The 20,988-nt window shown below is 46.7% G+C and overlaps 1 protein-coding gene across 6 annotated transcripts in view; it reads left to right on the top strand.

Moving 5' to 3' along the window:
* The window catches only part of ACSL6 (acyl-CoA synthetase long chain family member 6), a 62,915-nt gene that overhangs the window by 27,584 nt on the left and 14,343 nt on the right, over positions 1-20,988 (top strand). For 2 of the 6 annotated variants that reach the window (XM_022588731.2, XM_022588728.2), the window contains 9 exons: positions 8,507-8,580; positions 10,161-10,238; positions 11,697-11,831; positions 12,232-12,366; positions 13,441-13,536; positions 14,686-14,758; positions 16,611-16,699; positions 17,428-17,544; positions 20,507-20,650. In XM_022588731.2, the coding sequence (XP_022444439.1) occupies positions 8,507-8,580; positions 10,161-10,238; positions 11,697-11,831; positions 12,232-12,366; positions 13,441-13,536; positions 14,686-14,758; positions 16,611-16,699; positions 17,428-17,544; positions 20,507-20,650 (941 nt within the window). Of the gene's footprint in view, positions 1-8,506; positions 8,581-10,160; positions 10,239-10,295; positions 10,374-11,696; positions 11,832-12,231; positions 12,367-13,440; positions 13,537-14,685; positions 14,759-16,610; positions 16,700-17,427; positions 17,545-18,930; positions 20,470-20,506; positions 20,651-20,988 lie in introns of those variants that run through there. The other 4 variants (XR_002646741.2, XM_022588729.2, XM_089909287.1 and 1 more) reach the window with 4 other exon arrangements.

Genomic DNA, 20,988 nt, shown 5'->3' with positions numbered 1-20,988 from the left:
GCAAGATAATCTGCACAGATGATCTATGCCGTGGGCAAGGCTGTCAGGGAGAGAAAATGATGCAGTCCATGCCCGGTGCTGACAGAGGAACACGTGCATCAGTGTCAGTGCGAACAGCCAAGGAAGGCTTCCTAGGGGAGGCAGAACGCACCTGAGGACCACGGCTACAGGCACAGTACTTTGCAGCCTGCAGTGGCCCGTTCACCCTATCACTGTGTCACTGGGGCCTCAGCACGACCTGTGAGGCAGGTGGGGTGGAGACTATCCAAGGGGGCACCAACAGCAATTGGAGGCAGAGGCCTTGTGCCCTGTTCTCCCATTTCACAGCCCAGTGCTCTCCCCACTGCTGCCTCTTCATCTCATCTGATGACTCGGGAAGTCACTTGCCCTCGGCCTGAAGGGGCAAGAAGGTTCCAGCCTGTTTTCCAGACCTAGGGCTGGCCTACCTTGATGATAGCTCTTGATGGGCAGTGACCTGGAGTTCCCCACGCCTTCCACAGATGGAGCCTCCAAGGCAGTTGGCAGATCCTTGACCAGCCCCCCAGGCAGGATAATCCTTGTGGGTAGATCACGATAAACATGATGTTATTGAATCAGAGTGGGTTTTTGCCATTAACTCAAGTGGGTCTGAGAATTTCCACCTGACTGCTAAATCCTGTCAGGAGAGAAATAACACAGCCTTTGCTTTCCAGGAGCTGACATCCAGAGCCAGCCCAGAATTCAAAAATGCTCTTCAGGTTTTTGTTGCTTTTTGTCAAGAGTTTCACAATGTGAAATTTTGGTGACATGTCCCTCCACCCTGGGTTTGGGGGCAGGTCACTACTGCGGCCTTTAGCTTTGGACCCTTGCTGTTCAAGAGTGCCCCCTGGCTTTTTTTTTTTTTAACATCTTTATTGGAGTATAATTGCTTTACAATGGTGTGTTAGTTTCTGCTTTATAGCAAAGTGAATTAGTTATACATCTGTTCCCATATCTCTTCCCTCCTGCGTCTCCCTCCCTCCCACCCTCCCTATCCCACCCATCTAGGTGGTCACAAAGCACCGAGCTGATCTCCCTGTGCTATGCGGCTGCTTCTCACTAGCTATCTATTTTACGTTTGGTAGTGTATATATGTCCATGGCACTCTCTCACTTTGGCACAGCTTACCCTTCCCCATCCCCATATCCTCAAGTCCATTCTCTAGTAAGTCTGTGACTTTATTCCCATCTTACCCCTAGGTTCTTCATGACCTTTTTTTTTTTAGATTCCATATATATGTGTTAGCATACGGTATTTGTCTATCTCTTTCTGACTTACTTCACTCTGTATGACAGACTCTAGGTCCATCCACCTCACTCCAAATAACTCAATTTCGTTTCTTTTTATGGCTGAGTAATATTCCATTGTATATAGATGCCACATCTTCTGAGTCAGTTAGTCACAGCTGCTGCCCCTGGATCTGGAAAAGAACTTGATGATGCAGAAATGTGTTGTTGCCTAGCTGCAGAGGGCAGGCCTCATGTCCAGTGCTTTTTCAGCCCATGGAGTCTCAATTGGAAGCTGAGCCATCCTGCCCAGGCTCTATGTGGTAGAAGCAGAATGTATGGAGGCTAGAAAACGGGTTGTGATTTGCTGCCCAAACCTCCCACTCCAGCGGTGTGGCTGGTGCCAGGGCAGAGCTGGGGGAGTGAGCAGGCCTCTTACCTGACGTTACCCTGCTTGGCTGCACGTGTGGATTTCCTTGGCATTAGCCTAAGCCTGTGCTGTGCCTCTGGTAGCCATCCTCTTGTCCAGCACATCACAGCTGTGGATACAGCTTCCCTTCCATAATTGTCCTGGCCTCAGCTTCATCAAGAGCCACATCGTTCTTTCAATGAGGAAAGATGGAAAATATGATCTGAATCTGACATTTGAATCATGATTCTGGTGGGATCATTCTGGGAAGATTTTTCTCTTGATGTGTGATGGAAACATATGTGGAAATTCCCAGAATAGGCCAGTGCTTTGGAGCCACTAGTTAGGGCAAGAAGGCCCTGGAGGAGGTGAGAGCTTGGGGTTTGTCTGTACTCAGGGATGGCTAATGGGTGGGTGTGTGGTTGGTTGTTCGTTTCAGAATAACCATCAGCTGGACTGAAATCAAGCTGCCCTCTCCAAATAAAAGATAATTTGTGGGTATAACGTAGCCCAGTCTGGGGACTTGGGCCCCATGAATGATAGTTCAGATGTATCTTTATGTGTTCATGTGCTACCCTCCCTTCCTAGAGAAGAAAATACAGTGGTCTTTTATTTTATTATTTATTTATTTATTATTTATTTATTTTATATATTTTTGGCTGCATTGGGTCTTAGTTGAGGCATGCGGGATCTTCATTGAGGCATGCGGGATCTTTCGTTGTGGTGCACAGTCTCCTCTTTAGTTGTGGCATGCGGGTTTTCACTTCTCTAGTTGTGGCGCACAGGCTCCAGGGCACGTGGGCTTAGTTGCCCTGCAGCATGTGGGATTGAACCCACGTCCCCTGCATTGTAAGGCAGATTCTTTACCACTGGACCACCAGGGAAGTCCCTACAGTGGTCTTTTAAAACATATCGTTCTTAGTCTATGGGTTTTTAGCATTCTTTTTCTAATTTATGTAGATTCATTCATTCAGCTCATTTATTGAGCATCCACTATGCATCAGACCTAGTGTTGGAGGCTGAGGACACAGGGATGGACAAGACACGACCCTGCCCTCATGAGCACACAGCTCATGTCATGAGGCAGTTCACTGCCTCGAGGGTCTGCATCCCAGGGTACATGGAGTGCTAGGCCACCAAGAGGTCAGGACAGCGGGACAGAAGGGATTTCAAATCTAAGCAGAGTCTTGAAGGATTGGCAGCTGGAGGAGAAGAGGAGGAAGGGCATTCTCAGCAAAGGGAACAGCATGTGCAGAGGACCAGCAGCAAGAAAGAAAATGTTTCTTTGAGGGAGAGTCGACTGAGGAAAAGAGAGGTCTGGTTGCAGGGCCTGGGAATCCTGACAGGAGAGGAACGATGGGGGTAGGAGTTCCAAATAAAGGCTGAGCAGGAGCAGCCAGAGAGGCTAGAGGAGAATAGAACCTGTCAGCATTGTCGATGGCTAAGCTGTACCCATAGGATGCTGCCGCAAAAACACCTGCTGGTGCTCCTGAGACAGGGGAGGTTGGAAGCAGAAACTGATTATGATGGACTGAGGAGTGGATGGGAGGTAAGGATGTCAACTCAGCAAGTGTGGACAATTCTTTTTTTTTTTTTTTTTTGGCGGTACGCGGTCCTCTCACTGTTGTGGCCTCTCCCGTTGCAGAGCACGGGCTCTGGACGCGCAGGCTTAGCGGCCATGGCTCACGGGCCCAGCCGCTCCGCGGCACGTGGGATCTTCCCAGACCGGGGCACGAACCCGCGTCCCCTGCATCGGCTGGTGGACTCTCAACCACTGCGCCACCAGGGAAGCCTGACAATTCTTTTAAGAAGCTTGGCTGTGTCACCAAAAGGCATGCTCCATAATGTTCCCAGCAACACGATTTGAAAAGTCAAAGTCTGGAAACAACTCAAATGACCCTTCAGCAATAGAATGGTATATCTGCAAATAGAAAATTATATACCTTAATGTTGAGCGAAAGAAAAAAGGCACAAAATATTGTATGATTTCTTTTTTTTTTATAACAAAGTGAATCAGTTATACATACACATATGTTCCCATATCTCTTCCCTCTTGCATCTCCCTCTCTCCCACCCTCCCTATCCCACCCCTCTAGGTGGTCACAAAGCACCGAGCTGATCTCCCTGTGCTATACAGCTGCTTCCCACTAGCTATTGGTTTTACATTTTGTAGTGTATATACGTCCATGCCACTCTCTCACTTTGTCCCAGCTTACCCTTCCCCCTCCCCATAACCTCAAGTCCATTCTCTAGTAGGTCTGTGTCTTTTTTCCTGTGCTGCCGCTAGTTTCTTCTTGACCTTTTTTTTTTTTTTTTTTTTTAGATTCCATATATATATGTTAGCATATGGTATTTGTCTTTCTCTTTCGGACTTACTTCGCTCTGTTTGACAGACTCTAGGTCCATCCACCTCACTCCAAATAACTCAATTTCGTTTCTTTTTATGGCTGGGTAATATTCCATTGTATATATGTGCCACATCTTCTTTATCCATTCATCTGTCGATGGACACTTAGGTTGCTTCCATGTCCTGGTTATTGTAAATAGTGCTTCAGTGAACATTGTGGTACATGACTCTTTTTGAATTATGGTTTGCTCAGGGTATATGCCCAGGAGTGGGATTGATGGGTCATATGGTAGTGCTATTTTTAGTTTTTTAAGGAACCTCCATACTGTTCTCCATAGTAGCTGTATCAATTTACGTTCCCACCAACAGTGCAAGAGGGTTCCCTTTTCTCCACACCCTCTCTAGCATTTATTGTTTGTAGGTTTCTTGATGATGGCCATTCTGACTGGTGTGAGGTGATAGCTCACTGTAGTTTTGATTTGCATTTCTCTAATGATTAATGATGTTGAGCACTCTTTCATATGTTTGTTGGCATTCTGTATATCTTCTTTGGGGAAATGTCTGTTTAGGTCTTCTGCCCATTTTTGGATTGGGTTGTTTGCTTTTTTGATATCGAGCTGCATGGACTGCTTGTGAATTTTGGAGATTAATCCTTTGTCTGTTGCTTCATTTGCAAATATTTTCTCCCATTCTGAGGGTTGTCTTGTTTATGGTGTCCTTTGCTGTGAAAAAGCTTTTAAGTTTCATTAGGTCCCATTTGTGTATTTTTGTTTTTATTTCCATTTCTCTGGGAGGTGGGTCAAAAAGGATCTTGCTGTGATGTATGTCATAGAGTGTTCTGCCTGTGTTTTCCTCTAAGAGTTTGATAGTGCCTGGCCTTACATTTAGATCTTTAATCCATTTGGAGTTTATTTTTGTGTATGGTGTTAGGGAGAGTTCTAGTTTCATTCTTTTAAATGTAGCTGTCCAGTTTTCCCAGCACCACTTATTGAAGAGGCTATCTTTTCTCCACTGTATATTCTTGCCTCCTTTATCAAAGATAAGGTGACCATATCTGTGTGGGTTTATCTCTGGGCTTTCTATCCTGTTCCATTGATCTATATTTCTGTTTATGTGCCAGTACCATATTCTCTTGATTACTGTAGCTTTGTAGTATAGTCTGAAGTCAGGGAGCCTGACTCCTCCAGCTCTATTTTTCTTTCTTCAAGATTGCGTTGGCTATTTGGGGTCTTTTGTGTTTCCATACAAATTGTGAAATTCTTTGTTCTAGTTCTGTGAAAATGCCAGTGGTAGTTTGATAGGGATTGCATTGAATCTGTAGATTGCTTTGGGTAGTATAGTCATTTTCACAATGTTGATTCTTCCAATCCAAGAACATGGTATATCTCTCCATCTATTTGTATCATCTAATTTCTTTCCTCAGTGTCTTATAGTTTTCTGCATACAGGTCCTTTTTCTCCTTAGGTAGGTTTATTCCTAGGTATTTTATTCTTTTTGTTGCAATGGTAAATGGGAGTGTTCCTTAATTTCACTTTCAGATTTTTTGTTGTTAGTGTAGACGAATGCAAGACATCTCTGTGCATTAATTTTGTATCCTGCTCCTTTACCACATTCATTGACTAGCTCTAGTAGTTTTCTGGTAGCATCTTTAGGATTCTCTATGTATAGTATCATGTCATCTGCAAACAGTGACAGCTTTACTTCTTTTCTGATTTGTGTTCCTTTTATTTCTTTTTCTTCTCTGATTGCTGTGGCTAAACCTTCCAAAACTATGTTGAATAATAGTGGTGAGAGTGGGCAGCCTTGTCTTGTTCCTGATCTTAGTGGAAATGGTTTCAGTTTTTCACCATTGAGGATGATGTTGACCATGGGTTTGTCATATATGGCCTTTATTATGTTGAGGCAGGTTCCCTCTTTGCCTACTTTCTGGAGGGTTTTTATCGTAAGCGGATGTTGAATTTTGTTGAAAGATTTTTCTGCATCTATTGAGAGGATCATATGGTTTTTATTCTTCAACTTGTTAATATGGTGTATCACATTGATTGATTTGCGTATATTGAAGAATCTTTGAATTTCTGGGATAAACCCCACTTGATCATGGTGTATGATCCTTTTAATGTGCTGTTGGATTCTGTTTCCTAGTATTTTGTTGAGGATTTTTGCATCTATGTTCATCAGTGATACTGGCCTGTAGTTTTCTTTCTTTGTGACATTTTTTAAAAAATTAATTTATTTTTTATTTTTGGCTGCATTGGGTCTTTGTTGCTGTGTGCAGGCTTTTTCTAGTTGCGGCAAGTGGGGGCTACTCTTCACTGCAGTGCACGGGCTTCTCATTTTGGTGGCTTCTCTTGCTGTGAGGCACGGGATCTAGGTGCCCAGGCTTCAGTAGTTGTGGCGCACGGGCTTAGGTTCTCCGCGGCATGTGGTATCTTCCCGGACCAGAACTTGAACCCGTGTCCCCTGCCTTAGCAGGCGGATTCTTAACCACTGTGCCACCGGGGAAGCCCCCCTTTGTGACATCTTTGTCTGGTTTTGGTATCAGGGTGATGGTGGCCTCGTAGAATGAGTTTGGGAGTGTTCCTCCCTCTGCTATATTTTGGAAGAGTTTAAGAAGGATAGGTGTTAGCTCTTCCCTAAATGTTTGATAGGATTTGCTTATGAGGCCATCTGGTCCTGGGCTTTTTTTTTGTTGGAAGACTTTTAATCACAGTTTCAATTTCCGTGCTTGTGATTGGTCTGTTTATATTTTCTAGTTTTCCTGGTTCAGTCTTGGAAGGTTGTGCTTTTCTAAGAATTTGCCCATTTCTTCCAGGTTGTCCATTTTATTGGCATAGAGTTGCTCGTAGTAATCTCTCCTGATCCTTTGTATTTTTGTAGTCAGTTGTTACTTCTCCTTTTTCATTTCTAATTCTATGATTTGAGCCTTCTCCCTTTTTTTCTTGGTGAGTCTGGCTAATGGTTTATCAATTTAGTTTATCTTCTCAAAGAACCAGCATTTAGTTTTATTGATCTTTGCTATTGTTTCCTTCAAGATTCCTTTTTAACACACCATTCCCACCACCACTATTGTTCCTTCTGCAGACTCCATATGCAGTTTCTGGGATTTATTGGTTTTTTTGCAGCCACGGCCTTCTTCACCTTTCTTTTTGGGACCCCCCAGCCCAAGCTGTAGGGAACATGATTGGGCTTTTGAAGCAATCTCATTAGCGGCTGAGTTAGCTTGGGTTTCAGATTGGAGATGGGAGAGAGGACCCCTCATTTCTCCCCTTTTGATGGGCTATAGCACTCAGCATAGCTCTCTCGCCAAAGAAATCCTTCTCACAAATTCTTCCTCATTCATTCATATTCTCTCTCCCCAACCCCCACCCCTTTCTTATGGAGGTGAAATTCACATAGCATAAAATTAACCATTTTAAAGTGAAAAATTCAGTGGCATTTACTATAATACTCTTTTAACCTCAACTCAGCCCTTTTTTTAACCTCTTTCTGGGTGAGGGTTGCAAAGTTAACATTTTGGTTTATTTGATATTTCTTGGGTAAATTCTGCACATGGTCTAGCCCCTCACTTTTGGAGTTTCACAGCTGTTGTATCTTCTGCCTCAGTGGAAACTTCTAATTTAATGTCTTTTGTACATGGCTGTGTCCTTAGACCTTATAGAGCCCTATGAGGTGGGTGTCATTGTCCCTATTTTATAGGTTAGGAAACTGAGAGAGGAAAAATGACTTGCCAGTGTTACACTGCCAAGGAGCGGCAAGGCCAGGATTTGAGCCTGCTCAGATCTGTCCAGCAGCAGTGGCAGTGTTGTATCCACGTTGACATGAAATGGTGGCCAGCAGCCTCCCTCCACAGCCTGCTGTGCCTTCTGTCCCCACCTGGTCTCTGTCCTCTGAGCCATCCTAGCAGCCCTGGGCTTCCTCATGAGCAGCAGTGAAAGGTCATGTCAAGACAAAGCAAGAATATCCATGTCCCATCTCTGCCAGTGAGCAGGCAGGAGGGCTGCCCCAGCAGTCTGGACCTCTGGCCTGGCCTGAGCTGGGGCCTTTCTAGGTGCTGGATGCAGCAAGGAAGTCCTCTGCCAGCACAATTGACTGCTGGATTCTGGACACTAGAACTGCTCAGGCTCAGAGAGTGGCATAGTTTACTGGGTGTATGTATAAGGAGACTGGAGGCCAAGAGCCTGTGCTCCTTGAGGAAGGCAGAAGGGAAGGTGCAGGCCAACCCATCAGTCCTGAGGCACTCTTTGAGGCGCTTGAGGTGACTCCAAGCTGTGTCACCTGCCTTCTGGTCTCAAGCACCTGGGAGCCTCAAGATGGGCTTCAAGTGTCTACAGAATGAAGGTCCCTGACACAGCATTCATCTGCCTGGGACTCTGAAGGCAGCTGTGGACGAAGGCCAGAGGTTTGCGTGGACAGCTCTGGGTGACTGGGACTGGTGACTCCGGTGCTGTTCTCAAAGAGTGGCCCTTGAGCTTCCCACTAATTCTCCTTCTTGCTCTCTCCTTTCAGGGAACCCAAAAGGTGCGATGCTCACCCATGGGAACGTGGTGGCTGATTTCTCAGGCTTTCTGAAAGTGACAGAGGTGAATAAAGTAGACTCACCAATGCAGGTGTCTCTCAAGGACACCCTCAAGCCTCAGAGGTTTTTTGGGTTTTCTTTTTTTTCCCTGATACAATCTGGGCTGCCTTTCACAGGCAGGAGTTTCTCTTCTCATTAGAGCAACCTCACTTTCACAGATACTTTTAACCCCAAACACTGAAATGATCCATACCTGGTTAATATTCAGTTGATTTCTGAGAGTGCTCAGATCCCAGAAAGAAAAACGTGGAAACCTATTTTTCATTTTTAACTTCAAATATTAAGATACCTGATGGTTTTACGTATACCTTTATTTAAAAGTAATCCTTAATAACTTGTTTTTCCAAGTAGGTCAGGGTTTAATTCAGTCATTTTGTGTTTAAGGACTACTAGAGTCTGAGAAACAATGGCAACTGCTAATTTATAAAGCTGTACTTAAAAAAAGGTAAATCTAAAATCAAAAAAGCTTGTTAACTTGGCCTGACAAAAACATGTTAGCACTTTTTAAGCGGCTAAGAAAGAAGGACCTTTTTCCACAAGTGGTGAGTATCTGAATGTCCTACACTTTCCTAAAGGAGAAAGGAATGTACCTTTTCCTATATAAATTAAGCCTTTTCTCTACTGTGGAGAAAATCGCTATCCACATTTATGCCAGATGGCATTATGGAGCATATGCCCATTTGTTATATATTTTGGTGGAAAACTGTGAGACACTGTTGGTAGCTGAGCCCAGACCGGGAGCCATGAGCAAGGTTCCCTGGGCTTGTCCAAACTCGTCCAAAAGCCAGCCCAGGAGACTGAAGACCTCTGTAAAAGGGCGGAGGGCAGGGAACTCAGCCAAGGAGAGCTCATCCCTGAATGGGGCCCCCTGGCCAGGGCAGCCCCTGTCCCTAGGGTCAGACCCATCCTGGAGAGTGGGGTCCCTCTTGGCCATCCACTTTAAGGCCATGTTCCCAGGCTGTAGCTTATGAGGCCTGGTTCCACCCACCACACCTCTGTCCGGGGCACGTACCCCAGCCCCAGTAGGCATAGACCTAGGGTTCTCTTGGCCCCTTTCTCTCGAAGGAGGACCAGAAAGTGCCAACAGGCTGAGACCCTCTGAATCGCTGTCCAGGTGGCCCAGGAAAGCTGGTGAAGTGGGGCCTGAGGCAGATCCTGCAGCTGTGGGGAGGGAGAGGCATGCCGGTCTGGCGCGAAGACTGAACGAGGTGCAGGCCCTCCCAGAGGAGACTTCCCTGCGGAGCTCGACTCTGCTGGTTTATGTGTGCTTCAGTTGGCTCTTTGCTTCTGCAGATAACCTAGACCCACTGGCGCTTCTACCTAACACTCCGCTTCCTACACTGCCCTGTCTCTCTGTCTCTCTCTCTCTTTTCTTTCTGCGCCTCCCATCTTCCTCTTTCTCCTCTCTCTCTCACTTTTCTCTCTCTGTCATCTCACCTCTCTCTCTGTCCCCCCTTCCCCACTGCCCTTCCCCTCTTCATGTTTGCCCCTCCAGGTCATTTTCTCTTTATTGTTTTATGACTCTCTTGTCGTCTTCCTGTCAGTGTTTCTTTCCTTTCTGTCTCCCATGCCCGGCACCTGCAGAAAGTGATCTTTCCGAGACAGGACGATGTGCTCATCTCCTTCCTGCCTCTGGCTCACATGTTTGAGAGAGTCATCCAGGTAAGACGCCCGCCTGACTGACCGGGCCTTGCCTGGGCTCCTTCTGTTTTCTTACAGAGTCAGTGGGCTCCCACTTGTGCGGATGTGCACATTTCCTATTTGCCTTTAGCACACATGTTTGAGCGAATGGTGCAGGTAAGGCCCTGGCTTCAGGGAGGCACAGTCTGAGCCCAGAACCCAGAACCCTAGCAGGGTGTCACACTTGTCACTGGCAGCTTGAAGTAGAACTAAACTGGCCTGTCCTTGGAAGGTGCCACAGGGGTCAGAGGGGTCAGAGGACCTTGGACCCCCTGATCTGTCCCTCCTGTGAGCACTGCTCCAGGGAGGACCCAGGCCTGCTTGTCTTACTGTGGACACACCTTGGCTGAGAAAGGCCCCAGCTGCTCAGAGAGCATTGCAGCTCTGCAGAAGTGCTTTACCATTCAAGCTCTGTACAGTATGGCTCCATTTATGGCCCAAACACCTATATTCTGTAACTTTCATCACTCACTAAACTCCTAAAAAAGGAAACAAGACAGTGAAGTTGAAAGGGGAGTCAAAGTATCATGGCCCCTCAGGCTGTGGATGGGACTGGTGTTATGGTTGGACCTGGGACAGGCCTTGTGGGGACACAGAGAGAATGGAGGAGTCCTCCTGAGGTTGTGGGGACAAAGAATTATCCGTGTGTGTCACTTAAGGGACCAGCCTGTGCATAAACTATCTCCTAAGCCTCTCCCGTTTTGCCTTGGGGGAGGTCTGGTACACTAGGGCGTGCTTTCAAGCTTTCCAGACCCGGATTCGCATGCCAGCAATTACCGTGAACTAGTTTTGGGACTCTAGGCAAATCCCTTTCTTTACCTCTGTGACCTTTGCATTCCTCATCTGTAAAACAGAAATTAGAAATTCTGTTTCCCATATAGAATAGCTCTGAGCATGACAGAAAGGAGCCCCTGGCATACTCTTAGTCCCATTAGCAACCAGCCAGGCTCTGCCTTGGCCTCCCACCGCCAACATTAGCAGCACCTCCAGTACCTGTGGGCACTGCATACCCTTCCAGAGTTGCCGAGGTATCCCTGGGGAAGACCACAGGCGCTCTGAGACCTGGAGCGGACACACCGATAGGGTGTTGTACAGCTCAGAGACTGAGTCCTCAGGGAGGCCCCTGTCCAGGCTTTGGGAGTAAGCTTGAAGGGGCAGGCACCAGTGAGACTGGCTGCTCTGGCATCTCCCAAAGGCTCAGGATTCCACCCTGTCTCCTGCTTCTTCTCTCCATGTCTGAGTGGGACTTGGTGGGGAGGGGTGTGTGTGTGTGGGGGTGTCACCTCTAATGGCTTCCTTCAGTGTCCCAAGGCAGCAGCCAGAGCTGGGTGAGGGGTGTCACCGGCACCCTCCGTGTGGGGCAGAGCTTTGGACAGCTCTGGATTACAGCCAGGAGTGACCGCCCTGAGGGACTCCTCCCTTCCTGTCCACTTCTTCCAGTCTGTCGTCTACTGCCACGGAGGGCGCGTCGGCTTCTTCCAGGGAGACATCCGCCTCCTCTCAGATGACATGAAGGCTCTGTGTCCCACCATCTTCCCTGTGGTCCCACGACTACTGAACCGCATGTACGACAAGGTGAGCTCTGCGGGGAGTCTCTGGCCAGGCTGAGCAGCTGCATATCTGCTTGTTTGGACAGAGGCTGGAGCCCCAGGCAGGCTTTCTACACCACCAGCCCCAGGTCCTGGAAATTGCCTCTTCTCTTGTATTCCCTGACTGTCACCCCTCCTTCTCCTGTTTTCTTCCTATTCTCCAAAACCCTGGTTGGGAGATTTTGGGGGGAGGGCTTCTTTCCCAACAACATGCCTGGGCCTTGGTAGCGTTAACCTTTAGCTGGATGTCACACATTCAGTGACCTCCTGCAGGGGCAGAAATAGAGTGTGGCTTCTCTGCGGGCCAATCTAGGCCTTCTTCCTGGGGGTGTATCTAGAGGTGGGACCTGCAGTCTTTACAGCTGTTTCCAACTTCTGTTCCTCAGATCTTCAGCCAGGCAGACACATCATTAAAGCGCTGGCTCCTGGAATTTGCAGCAAAGCGTAAACAGGCTGAGGTCCAGAGTGGAATCATCAGGAATGATAGTATCTGGGATGAACTCTTCTTTCATAAGATTCAGGTAAGAAAATGAACAAGTGATGATAGAGTGGCACCCAAGTGTCCAATGGGTGACCTTACAGAAGAATTAGAGAAGTTCATCCCAATGGTGTGTAATCTTATAAAACAGTAACTTTTTGCTAATGAAATCAAAGCTTAAGCTACCACTGAAATTTTAAAGGACCCATTTTTGTTCATTGGAGATGTGTTATATTTGCCAAAGGCAACCAGCAAGGAGGACTCCTGGCAAGTAAGTTCCTTGACCTCTATAGGCAGTAGGGCAGCTTTGCCCTTGGGTAGTCAGATTCACCAAGCAAGCAGCTCTTGGGGCTCGAAGATTCTCTTGCCCCTCCCTGTAGCCTTGGCCACGGTGGCTTTCCAGTAGCACAAGGTTCTAGCCAGATGACCAAGAATCTTCCTTTCCCTCCGTGTTTCCCATCTCTTCAGCCTCTCCTAAACCAAGCTGTTTATGAATTACTCATTCCTTTCTCCTCACTAAAGTTTTAAAGCTGTGCATTACTCAAAGAACTTGTAGTTAATGTGTACCAGTACTCATTTTTCCTTACTACTCTATTTTTAGCTATGAAAATTAATATTTAAAATCTCTTGGCTCAACTTACAGAAACAAAGTGTTTAAAAAATTCTTTGACCTCTGCAGTGCATAGTAAATAGCTCATGGCATTGATTTAGAAATGAAAAAAGGCCATGCCATTAAGGTGGAAGTGGGAAGAAATTGTCCTCAGTAATTGTATTGGATGCTTGCAAATGATGGGAGAGTGAGGGAACAGCTGTGTATTTTAAGAAAGGGAGAACCAAAATTATAGAATGCCACACAGATTAATGGCCCTTATCTCAAAATACATAAAAGAGTTGACCATATTGTGGGTTGGATTGCAAAGCTGATTGGGCTGGTTCATTTGGAAGAAGGGGGCTTCCTCAGCTCATGTGTTGTACAGCCTCAGGCGGCCTCTCTGATCCCAACCCTAGGGTCCAGGTAGGGTACAGCTGCTGAACGTTGATGTTAGGTGAGGCCCAGGTGAGCTACACTCCACTTGCCACAGCACAGACTCTGGCAGGTTCTTCTCTCTTCCCACAGGCCAGTCTTGGTGGGTGCGTGCGGATGATTGTCACTGGAGCAGCCCCCGCGTCACCAACAGTCCTGGGATTCCTCCGGGCGGCTCTGGGGTGCCAGGTATTTCCTTTATGTGGCCTTCCCTGGGGGCAGTGGGGTGAGTGTTAGGACAGGGCAGGAAATCCATTATACCCTCTACTGTACAGAGAAATATTCTGGGGGCAAGATCTTTGTGGAATAAAAGCTCCCTTCTCTGAAGATGTAAAAAGCCCAGGGTCACTGATAGCCAAGATAACCTTGTGACATTGTGGAAAGCCCAGGTGTGTATCCACTCTGGGAGAAAACCGTATATGGATCATCAGTGTGCTGGAGAACCTGTCCCACACCTGTACCAGCATCTCTGCATTCTCCAGCCTGCAGACTATTTCCCAGCCCAGAGAAGGAGCACGAGGGAGGGGGATAAAAGTTCATTTGTGTGTTTTTATTTGATTCAGTAGGTTTTGTCATTGCTAAAAAAATTCATTCCTTTATTTATCCATTCAATTAATGTTTGTCAGGTTCCTACTTATGCAGACTATAGTAACATAGTTGTGACTGGTGGGTTTTAAGTAAAGTAGGCACATCTACTTCATAAATGTGCATGCTTAAAATTTTATCCTTTAGAAGCCGTGGGCTTCCTGGGAATTCCCTGGCGGTCCAGTGGTTAGGACTCAGCGCTTTCACTGCCGTGGGCTCAATCCCTGGCTGGGGAACTAAGATCCTGCAAGCCGCCAAAAAAAAAGGAAGGAAAAAAGAAGCCATAGGCTTCTTATGCTGACTTCCTGTTCTACACCAACATGAGCTGACCGCTCCTAAAGGCAGCTCTCCCACATGGTCTATTCATGCGAGCACATGGGGCTCTGAAGGGGAATATCTTACAGAGACAAAACCTTTATTGGATTTTAAAATGTTTGTCTTTAATACATATTATTCAAATTAGAAATAGAGTCAGTGGTTGAAAATAGGTTAGAAGTCTTTATCCCAAACCATATAACCTTATCTACTAAGTGTCTGTGGTTAAAAATAGCATTTCTTCCAAGCAGAGTAGCTACATCTGTTGCCTGTGTTCAGTTTCTCCTGAAGGTACCTACTTCCAGAGCACCTCCCCTCCCACCGTCCCCAGCATGGAGCAGCCAGATGCTCCGTGAGAGGTTAGCTGGCTGAAAAGGGCAGCCAGCTATCTGCAGGCAGGTGGGCACCTACAGTATGGTTTCTGTGTTTTGCTTGAAGGTTTATGAAGGTTATGGCCAAACTGAGTGCACAGCTGGATGTACCTTCACTACACCCGGGGACTGGACATCAGGTAGGATTGGCTGGAGATGTGGGAATGAGTTAGAACAGCAGGCTCTAAACTTCCTCATGGAAAGTATATTTACATGGGCACATAGGAAACAGCAGAAGAAACAGAAGAAAAACAATGATGGTAGTTTTGTCTGTGTTGTGGCATTATGGATCTGTTTCTTTTTGTTACATATTTTTGTATTTCCTACTATATTTTGTATTTTCCTATTTCTTTTATAAATAAATAGAAGTTATGTTAAAAAAAAGTAGTAAATCACAAAATACAGCTCCAGGTAGAAAAATGCCTATGATATCAATATATTGGATTTTCTAGTTTCTAAATATCACACAGTCTTGCTTACAGTCATTTCAGAATGAAGGAAGCAGGCTGTGAATTGGATATGATTTAGGAAGGAGAGGCAAGCTTATAGCAGCCAGTGCGCTGTTTCTTGAAGAGCCATTTCAGAGGCTCTTTGGAACTATGGTCTCCTGTGATAGCAACATCTAAAAGGCAGTGGCAACCTCAGAAAGGAGCAGCTACTATCCACACCCTCATTCTGAAGGGACCTATCTTTCAGGGCAAGGAGGAAGCAGTAGGTAGCCCATGTATTGGCTGTCACTAAACTTGGACCAAATACAATCATCTGAAAAACATTCAGCAAAAGAATTCTTCAGGATACCAACTTCCTCTGTGAGCCTGGAGCCACGCTTCACGCTTAAGTTTGCTCAGCTACAAACTAGAAAATTTAGGATGATGTGCACAGAAAAGAAATATGCTTAGTTGTGTAATACTATTTTCAGAGCACCTTGAGGTAGTCAGCAGAAACATGATAGGTGGATTCTAAATTGAAATCACTTTTGGCAAAGTCAGGTACAGAAGTTTTATCTCCTTAAACTCTAGCTGAATAAAGCCTATCTTGTATGTGAAGTTTTTGATCTCCCTACCACTGGCACCTTTACTACACGGACCACCTTCTGAGGTCCTGGCTCATTAACTTTGTTCTTGTTACTGCGATCATATTTACTGATCATTTACATGTATACCCTTCCTTTGGACACTTTCTTCCCTCTTATGATGTCCTGCATTTTCCTATGTGAGGCTTTTGAGGTTTTACCTTTTTTATGCATCCTTACCATAAAAACTTGCAAAGGTTATTGAGTATGAGAAGATCGGTATCTTTGTACAATATTATAAAAGATTTGGCGGTCTCTCATTTAAAAGAGAAACGAAAGTGTCACAGCCTGCTTTTTGTTTATGTGGCTCACTTTATTTCAGGACCTTGGCCAGCATCTGCTTAAAAATCGTCCGCCTTGCCAGTGAATTGTGTAACAACCACAATTACTAGAAAATGACTTAGATGTAGTTTTGTGGTTGGAGTATATAAGACCAAGAAAATTTGTAGTCTTATTTGAGGGGGTGGGGTGGCGAGTTGCCTCATCCTTGTTTTCCATTTCAGCAGTCTGGTGACTGGAAGAAAAAGCAATAATGACTATATTGTATGATCCCCAAACCAAAACATATGATCTGATGATGGGGAAAGTGTTTTAATATAAAAAAATCCTGACTATTTGGTTGGTGTGGGTATGAGCCTCCCCAGAGACCCTGTACAGGTTGACTCTGGGCCATGTAAGCCTGGCCGGCTGTTTAAGAATCAGATGTAAAACAAAGGCCCAGCAGAGGTTGGCCTCTCCTTTCTCCAGAACTTTGTTTTATCATCAATGCTTGCTTGTGACAAACGCCCATCTAGAGGTGTATTGCTTTCCATCCACGATTCCCCACTTTGACCACTTGAGGGGTTTCACATGGCATGGAGCATCTTCAGTGCCGAAATTGATCTAAACACTGACAAATGCACATTGTTCTGGTGTTCTAGGACACGTAGGAGCACCTCTGCCCTGCAATCATATCAAGCTCGTGGATGTCAAGGAACTGAACTATTGGACCAGCAAAGGAGAAGGAGAGGTAAACTTGAACGTTTAGCCATTCATGTTTGTGGATGCTCTACATGTAGCGAGGAAAAGAAAAAAAAATGGAAATGGAATTGTTTTCCTTTCACCCTATGTGTAAAGTCATTTTATATCATTGATTAATTTGACTCAACTGAATTGAGCATTTTCTGTCCTGTTTATGAAGTAACCAACCCTCAAGGCTGGGACTGGGCTGGTCCAAAACAAGATTTGGGATTCGCAGACTGTTTTAAAAATCCATTTTTTTCTTAACTGGCATGGCTTGTTGCTGTGTATCTGTGCAGGCAGAAACATGACCATTTGCAAATAGGCCAGATGGGGTAGATAGAGCTGGCCTGTGCTTGTTCATTCCATGGGAGTAGATAGGAAAGCTGAGTGCCTGGTCATGAAGCAGGGGGCTCAAGCACCTCTGGTAGAATCAGCCAGCTTTCAGTATCTGATGAGACCCCATCCAGTGTCACAAAGCAGCGCATACCGAAAGCCGCAGTGTTCCTGAGGAAGAAGGGACGGCAGAGAGGTAGTTGGAGAGGACACTGCTTGAGAGAAGGCAGGAGACAGGTGAGAACGCTGGCGGCTATTCCTGTCCTCTGTTTCCATCACTGTAGTTTCCACAGTGGATTTCCTGAGGGATAGTGTACATTTTTCTACACACGCCTCGTGACAGCCTCATATCAGGATTCCTTATGCTGTGGGCTGAGAGAAACCGGGCATTTGTCCCTACAGATATGTGTGAGAGGACCAAATGTGTTCAAAGGTTACTTGAAAGATCCGGAGAGGACAAAGGAGGCCCTGGACGACGACGGCTGGCTTCACACTGGAGACATTGGGAAGTGGCTGCCAGTATGTATGTTTGGAACCGTGGGCCTCCACACATGTTGGTGGTGGGGGTGTGTATAATCTGATTCACTCCAAGGCAGGAGTCTTTATATCCACCCTGACAAGTAATCATTCCAGAATACCTCTGGGAAATGGGAGGTTCTTTCTTACCTCGCCCCCAGAGCCTCCTCCTGCATCCTCCTGATGAAGGTGACAGGGATCTTCTGGGAGCGTAGAACTGGAGTTTGAGCCCTACCCCCTACCCTTAGGAGGTTTCCAGGAAGAGATCTGACAGTGTTCTGGAATCCGATGGGTGAAGTACAAGGAGCATGGGGCTCGTAACTCTGGGAGATCTGACGAAGGCAGGGCCTGGGAGCCCATGGACACTGGCCGCCAGCTGACAGGTGGCACTGAGCAGTGTGAAGAGCTTGGAGCTGGGCAGGAGGATGCTGGCGTTCCTTTGTCTCTGCTAGCAGCTGCCCTCATGACCTTGAGCAAAGCTTCATCCCTCTCTGGGGCTCTGTATTGACTCAGTTATAGAATAAGAAAGTAAGGCTACATGGCATTCTTTAGCGGTGGCCCCCAACTTTTAGCCAAAACCAGTAATGGTGCCTCATTCTGTCATTTGTAAAATGGAGGTGATAACATTGCTTACCTCTGTGGTCATTGTTGTAAGGAACAAATGAGATTATACCTGTAAAGCCCTTAGCACAATACCTGGCACACAGGAGATGCTTAGATGGAAACTATGACCAGAAAAAAACTATGTAACTGAAACCGAGAGCCTCCACCTGCAGCAGCCCACCCCAGGAAACCTTTCCTGTGTCTCTGGGAGATTGCTAAGATTTTGGGTGGAGTTCTGAGATGTTGAATTTATTGGACAGGTGAATGATGTTGAGCCCTCCAGGGGCCCTCTGGGCTGGTGAGCTGATTTGCCCCTGCTTGGAACTGCGCATTTCACTTTGAGACACCCTCACTCTTGCAGCAGACATGGATGTATCCCTGGGCCAGGAACTATGCTCAGGGGAGAGACACATCTTTAGACAGTTCCCAACCCAGTGTGATGGGCATGAGATGAGGGTCATGCTCACCTAGGGGAGAAGGACAAGCGCCTACTGGCTCTGAGTCTCAGCATTTAAGTCCTGTTCCAAGAGGAGAAGGGAGAGTGGGAAGGACAGTCAGGGCAGGAGTAATAGCATGTGCTAAGTAGAGAGACACTAGAGGTGTGAGGCAAGGAGTTCTAACTGAGGGCCCGCAGATGTGGAGGAGGGAGGCTGGAGAAGCAGCAGGGCCCTGGACACTGGCAAAGGGTAGATTGTCCCATCAGCTAACGAAGCCTAGGCTTCAGCCTTCACTTGCGTAGGCCCCTTTCAAGGCTCTGCACTTCATTTTATATTATTTTTCTTAAAGGTGGGGGTCTCAAAACTGGAAAAAACTTGAAGTCCCACAAAACTCTGGATCTGCCACTGATGCCCTGTAACTTGGATGAAACCACCCACCTTGCAGGGTGTTGTGAGAAGCAAGTAAATTGATTCATGTGAAGCACCTAGTGCTGTGCCTGAACTCAGAGCCCAAGGCAGTAGGCAGGCAGTTTGTGGGAGTCAGTTTTTAAAATTATTACTATTTTGAAATAGTATTAGATAGATCAAGGAAAAGGTCTAAGTGTCTGATCCAGAAAGACCTGGTTTAAGTCCTGGTTCTCCCACCTCCTAGCTATGTGGCCTTGGAGGCGTTAACTGACCTCTCTAATCCTCACCTTCACCATTTATGAAATGGAGGTGATGACAACCAGCTCATGGGGTGCCACGAGGACCAAAGAAGCCAGTGTAGGGAAAGGCTCTGATGTCCAGCCTGGATTTTGAGCAAAACAAGGCCTGCTTGTTTTTCTCTTCTGGCGAGACTACTCTGGTTCTGATGATTGAACAGATACAGCAGGGCCAGAGTGTGTGCACACGTTCAGTAAGGAAGTGGTTTTGATGGAGGAGGAGGTGTCTGTGAGAAGGATTTATGAGTGAGGACAGATGAGCCTGACTGCTGGAAGTCCCAGGAGAGGCCAATGGCAAGGCCATCTCCAGGTTTGGGGCTTGGGGAATGGGACAGCCTTGAGGAGGAGAAGGATGAGCTTCCTTTAGGGCATGTTGCATCGTGCAGGGAAAAGGGCCTGGTTTTTGTAGAGTTTGGAGGATAGTGAGGTTCTGGGTCTGGAGCTCAGTGAAGAGCTCTGGCTGGAAGTTCAGACGTATGCAGGAGTGGCCACTTAGGAGATAAACGGTGGTCACCTCAAGGAGCATCGTCAGTGAAGGTGAGGAAGTTGCAACATTCAAGGAGAGAGCCAAAGGAGAGAGACCCACCTATTCACCTTGGAAATTCAAAAAGTTTTGAAGGGAGTCAGGGAGGTGAGTGGGGTTCCTGGAGGCCAGGGGCACAAGCACTCACTGTCCAGGGGGTGGCCTGCCTGCTGCAGAGGTCCTGGAGGGAGAGGGCTCCTAATGCCACCTGGGGTCCTCTGCCAGAGCTGTGCTATGTGCTGAAGGATGGAGAGGCTGCTCTTTGGGAGTGGTGGCCTAAGCATGGTTCAAGGGGGAGAATCTGAAGATGCTGCTGAGAAAAGCGACAGCTGGAGCGAGGGCCTGGGTGAGAGGACCCCTGATGGGAAGGTGGGTGGCCTCCTGAGGAGGAGGGCACCTGTTGCCGGGCACCAGGGTGGCAGGGGTGGGAGGGGGAGTAGGGCACATGGTGAGGGTACAGGACAGTGGGCACTCAGGGCCCAGCAGAGCTTGGGAGCCATCCACCCTTGTGCACGGTGTCCCTCTCCAGCTGTGCAGTGGCTCCATGAGAGCAGAGATGTCAGGTGCACGAGCAGATCTGGTGGGACTTGCAGGGTGAGACCAGGCGTTGGAGAGGTGAGGGGCTATGGCACTAATGAGTGAGGGGCTCAGGCTTGGGAATGCCGCCATTTTATGAAGCCGCTTGTCCAATTCCACAGGCTGGAACTCTTAAAATTATTGATCGGAAGAAGCACATATTTAAACTTGCTCAGGGAGAATATATTGCGCCCGAGATGATTGAGAACATCTACATCCGGAGTGAGCCTGTTGCACAAATGTATGTCCATGGGGACAGCTTAAAGGTGAGTCCCCTAGGCCTCAGCCCTCCCACACGTACTTTGGGCCTGATGAGTACTCTGGGAATGGTTTCCTAAGTAACTGGTATTTGATTAAAGTGATGAACATTAATTTCCAATCAGATCCTGGTATTCTCTGGCGTATAGGATCATGAGAGAAAATGCCTTTCTAAGGGAGAAATCTTAATTGCTTATAGTTTGGTAAATTGCAGTTAGGCAACTAAGTTGCTTAAAGTAGTAGTAATAACATTCCCACTACTTTTAACTTATGCTCTGTCTACTTCCAAGGGGAATTTTGAGGTAATATGCTGAAGCAAGATTCAGGGTTTCTGCTGTTTTGATTT

Source organism: Delphinapterus leucas, chromosome 3, assembly GCF_059928025.1.
Source record: "Delphinapterus leucas isolate spDelLeu-1000000601 "Yukka" chromosome 3, BTC_Dleu_Yukka2, whole genome shotgun sequence".
Taxonomy (NCBI): domain Eukaryota; kingdom Metazoa; phylum Chordata; class Mammalia; order Artiodactyla; family Monodontidae; genus Delphinapterus; species Delphinapterus leucas.
Note: the sequence above shows the minus strand (reverse complement) of the source record. Positions and strands in the feature narration are given on the sequence as shown.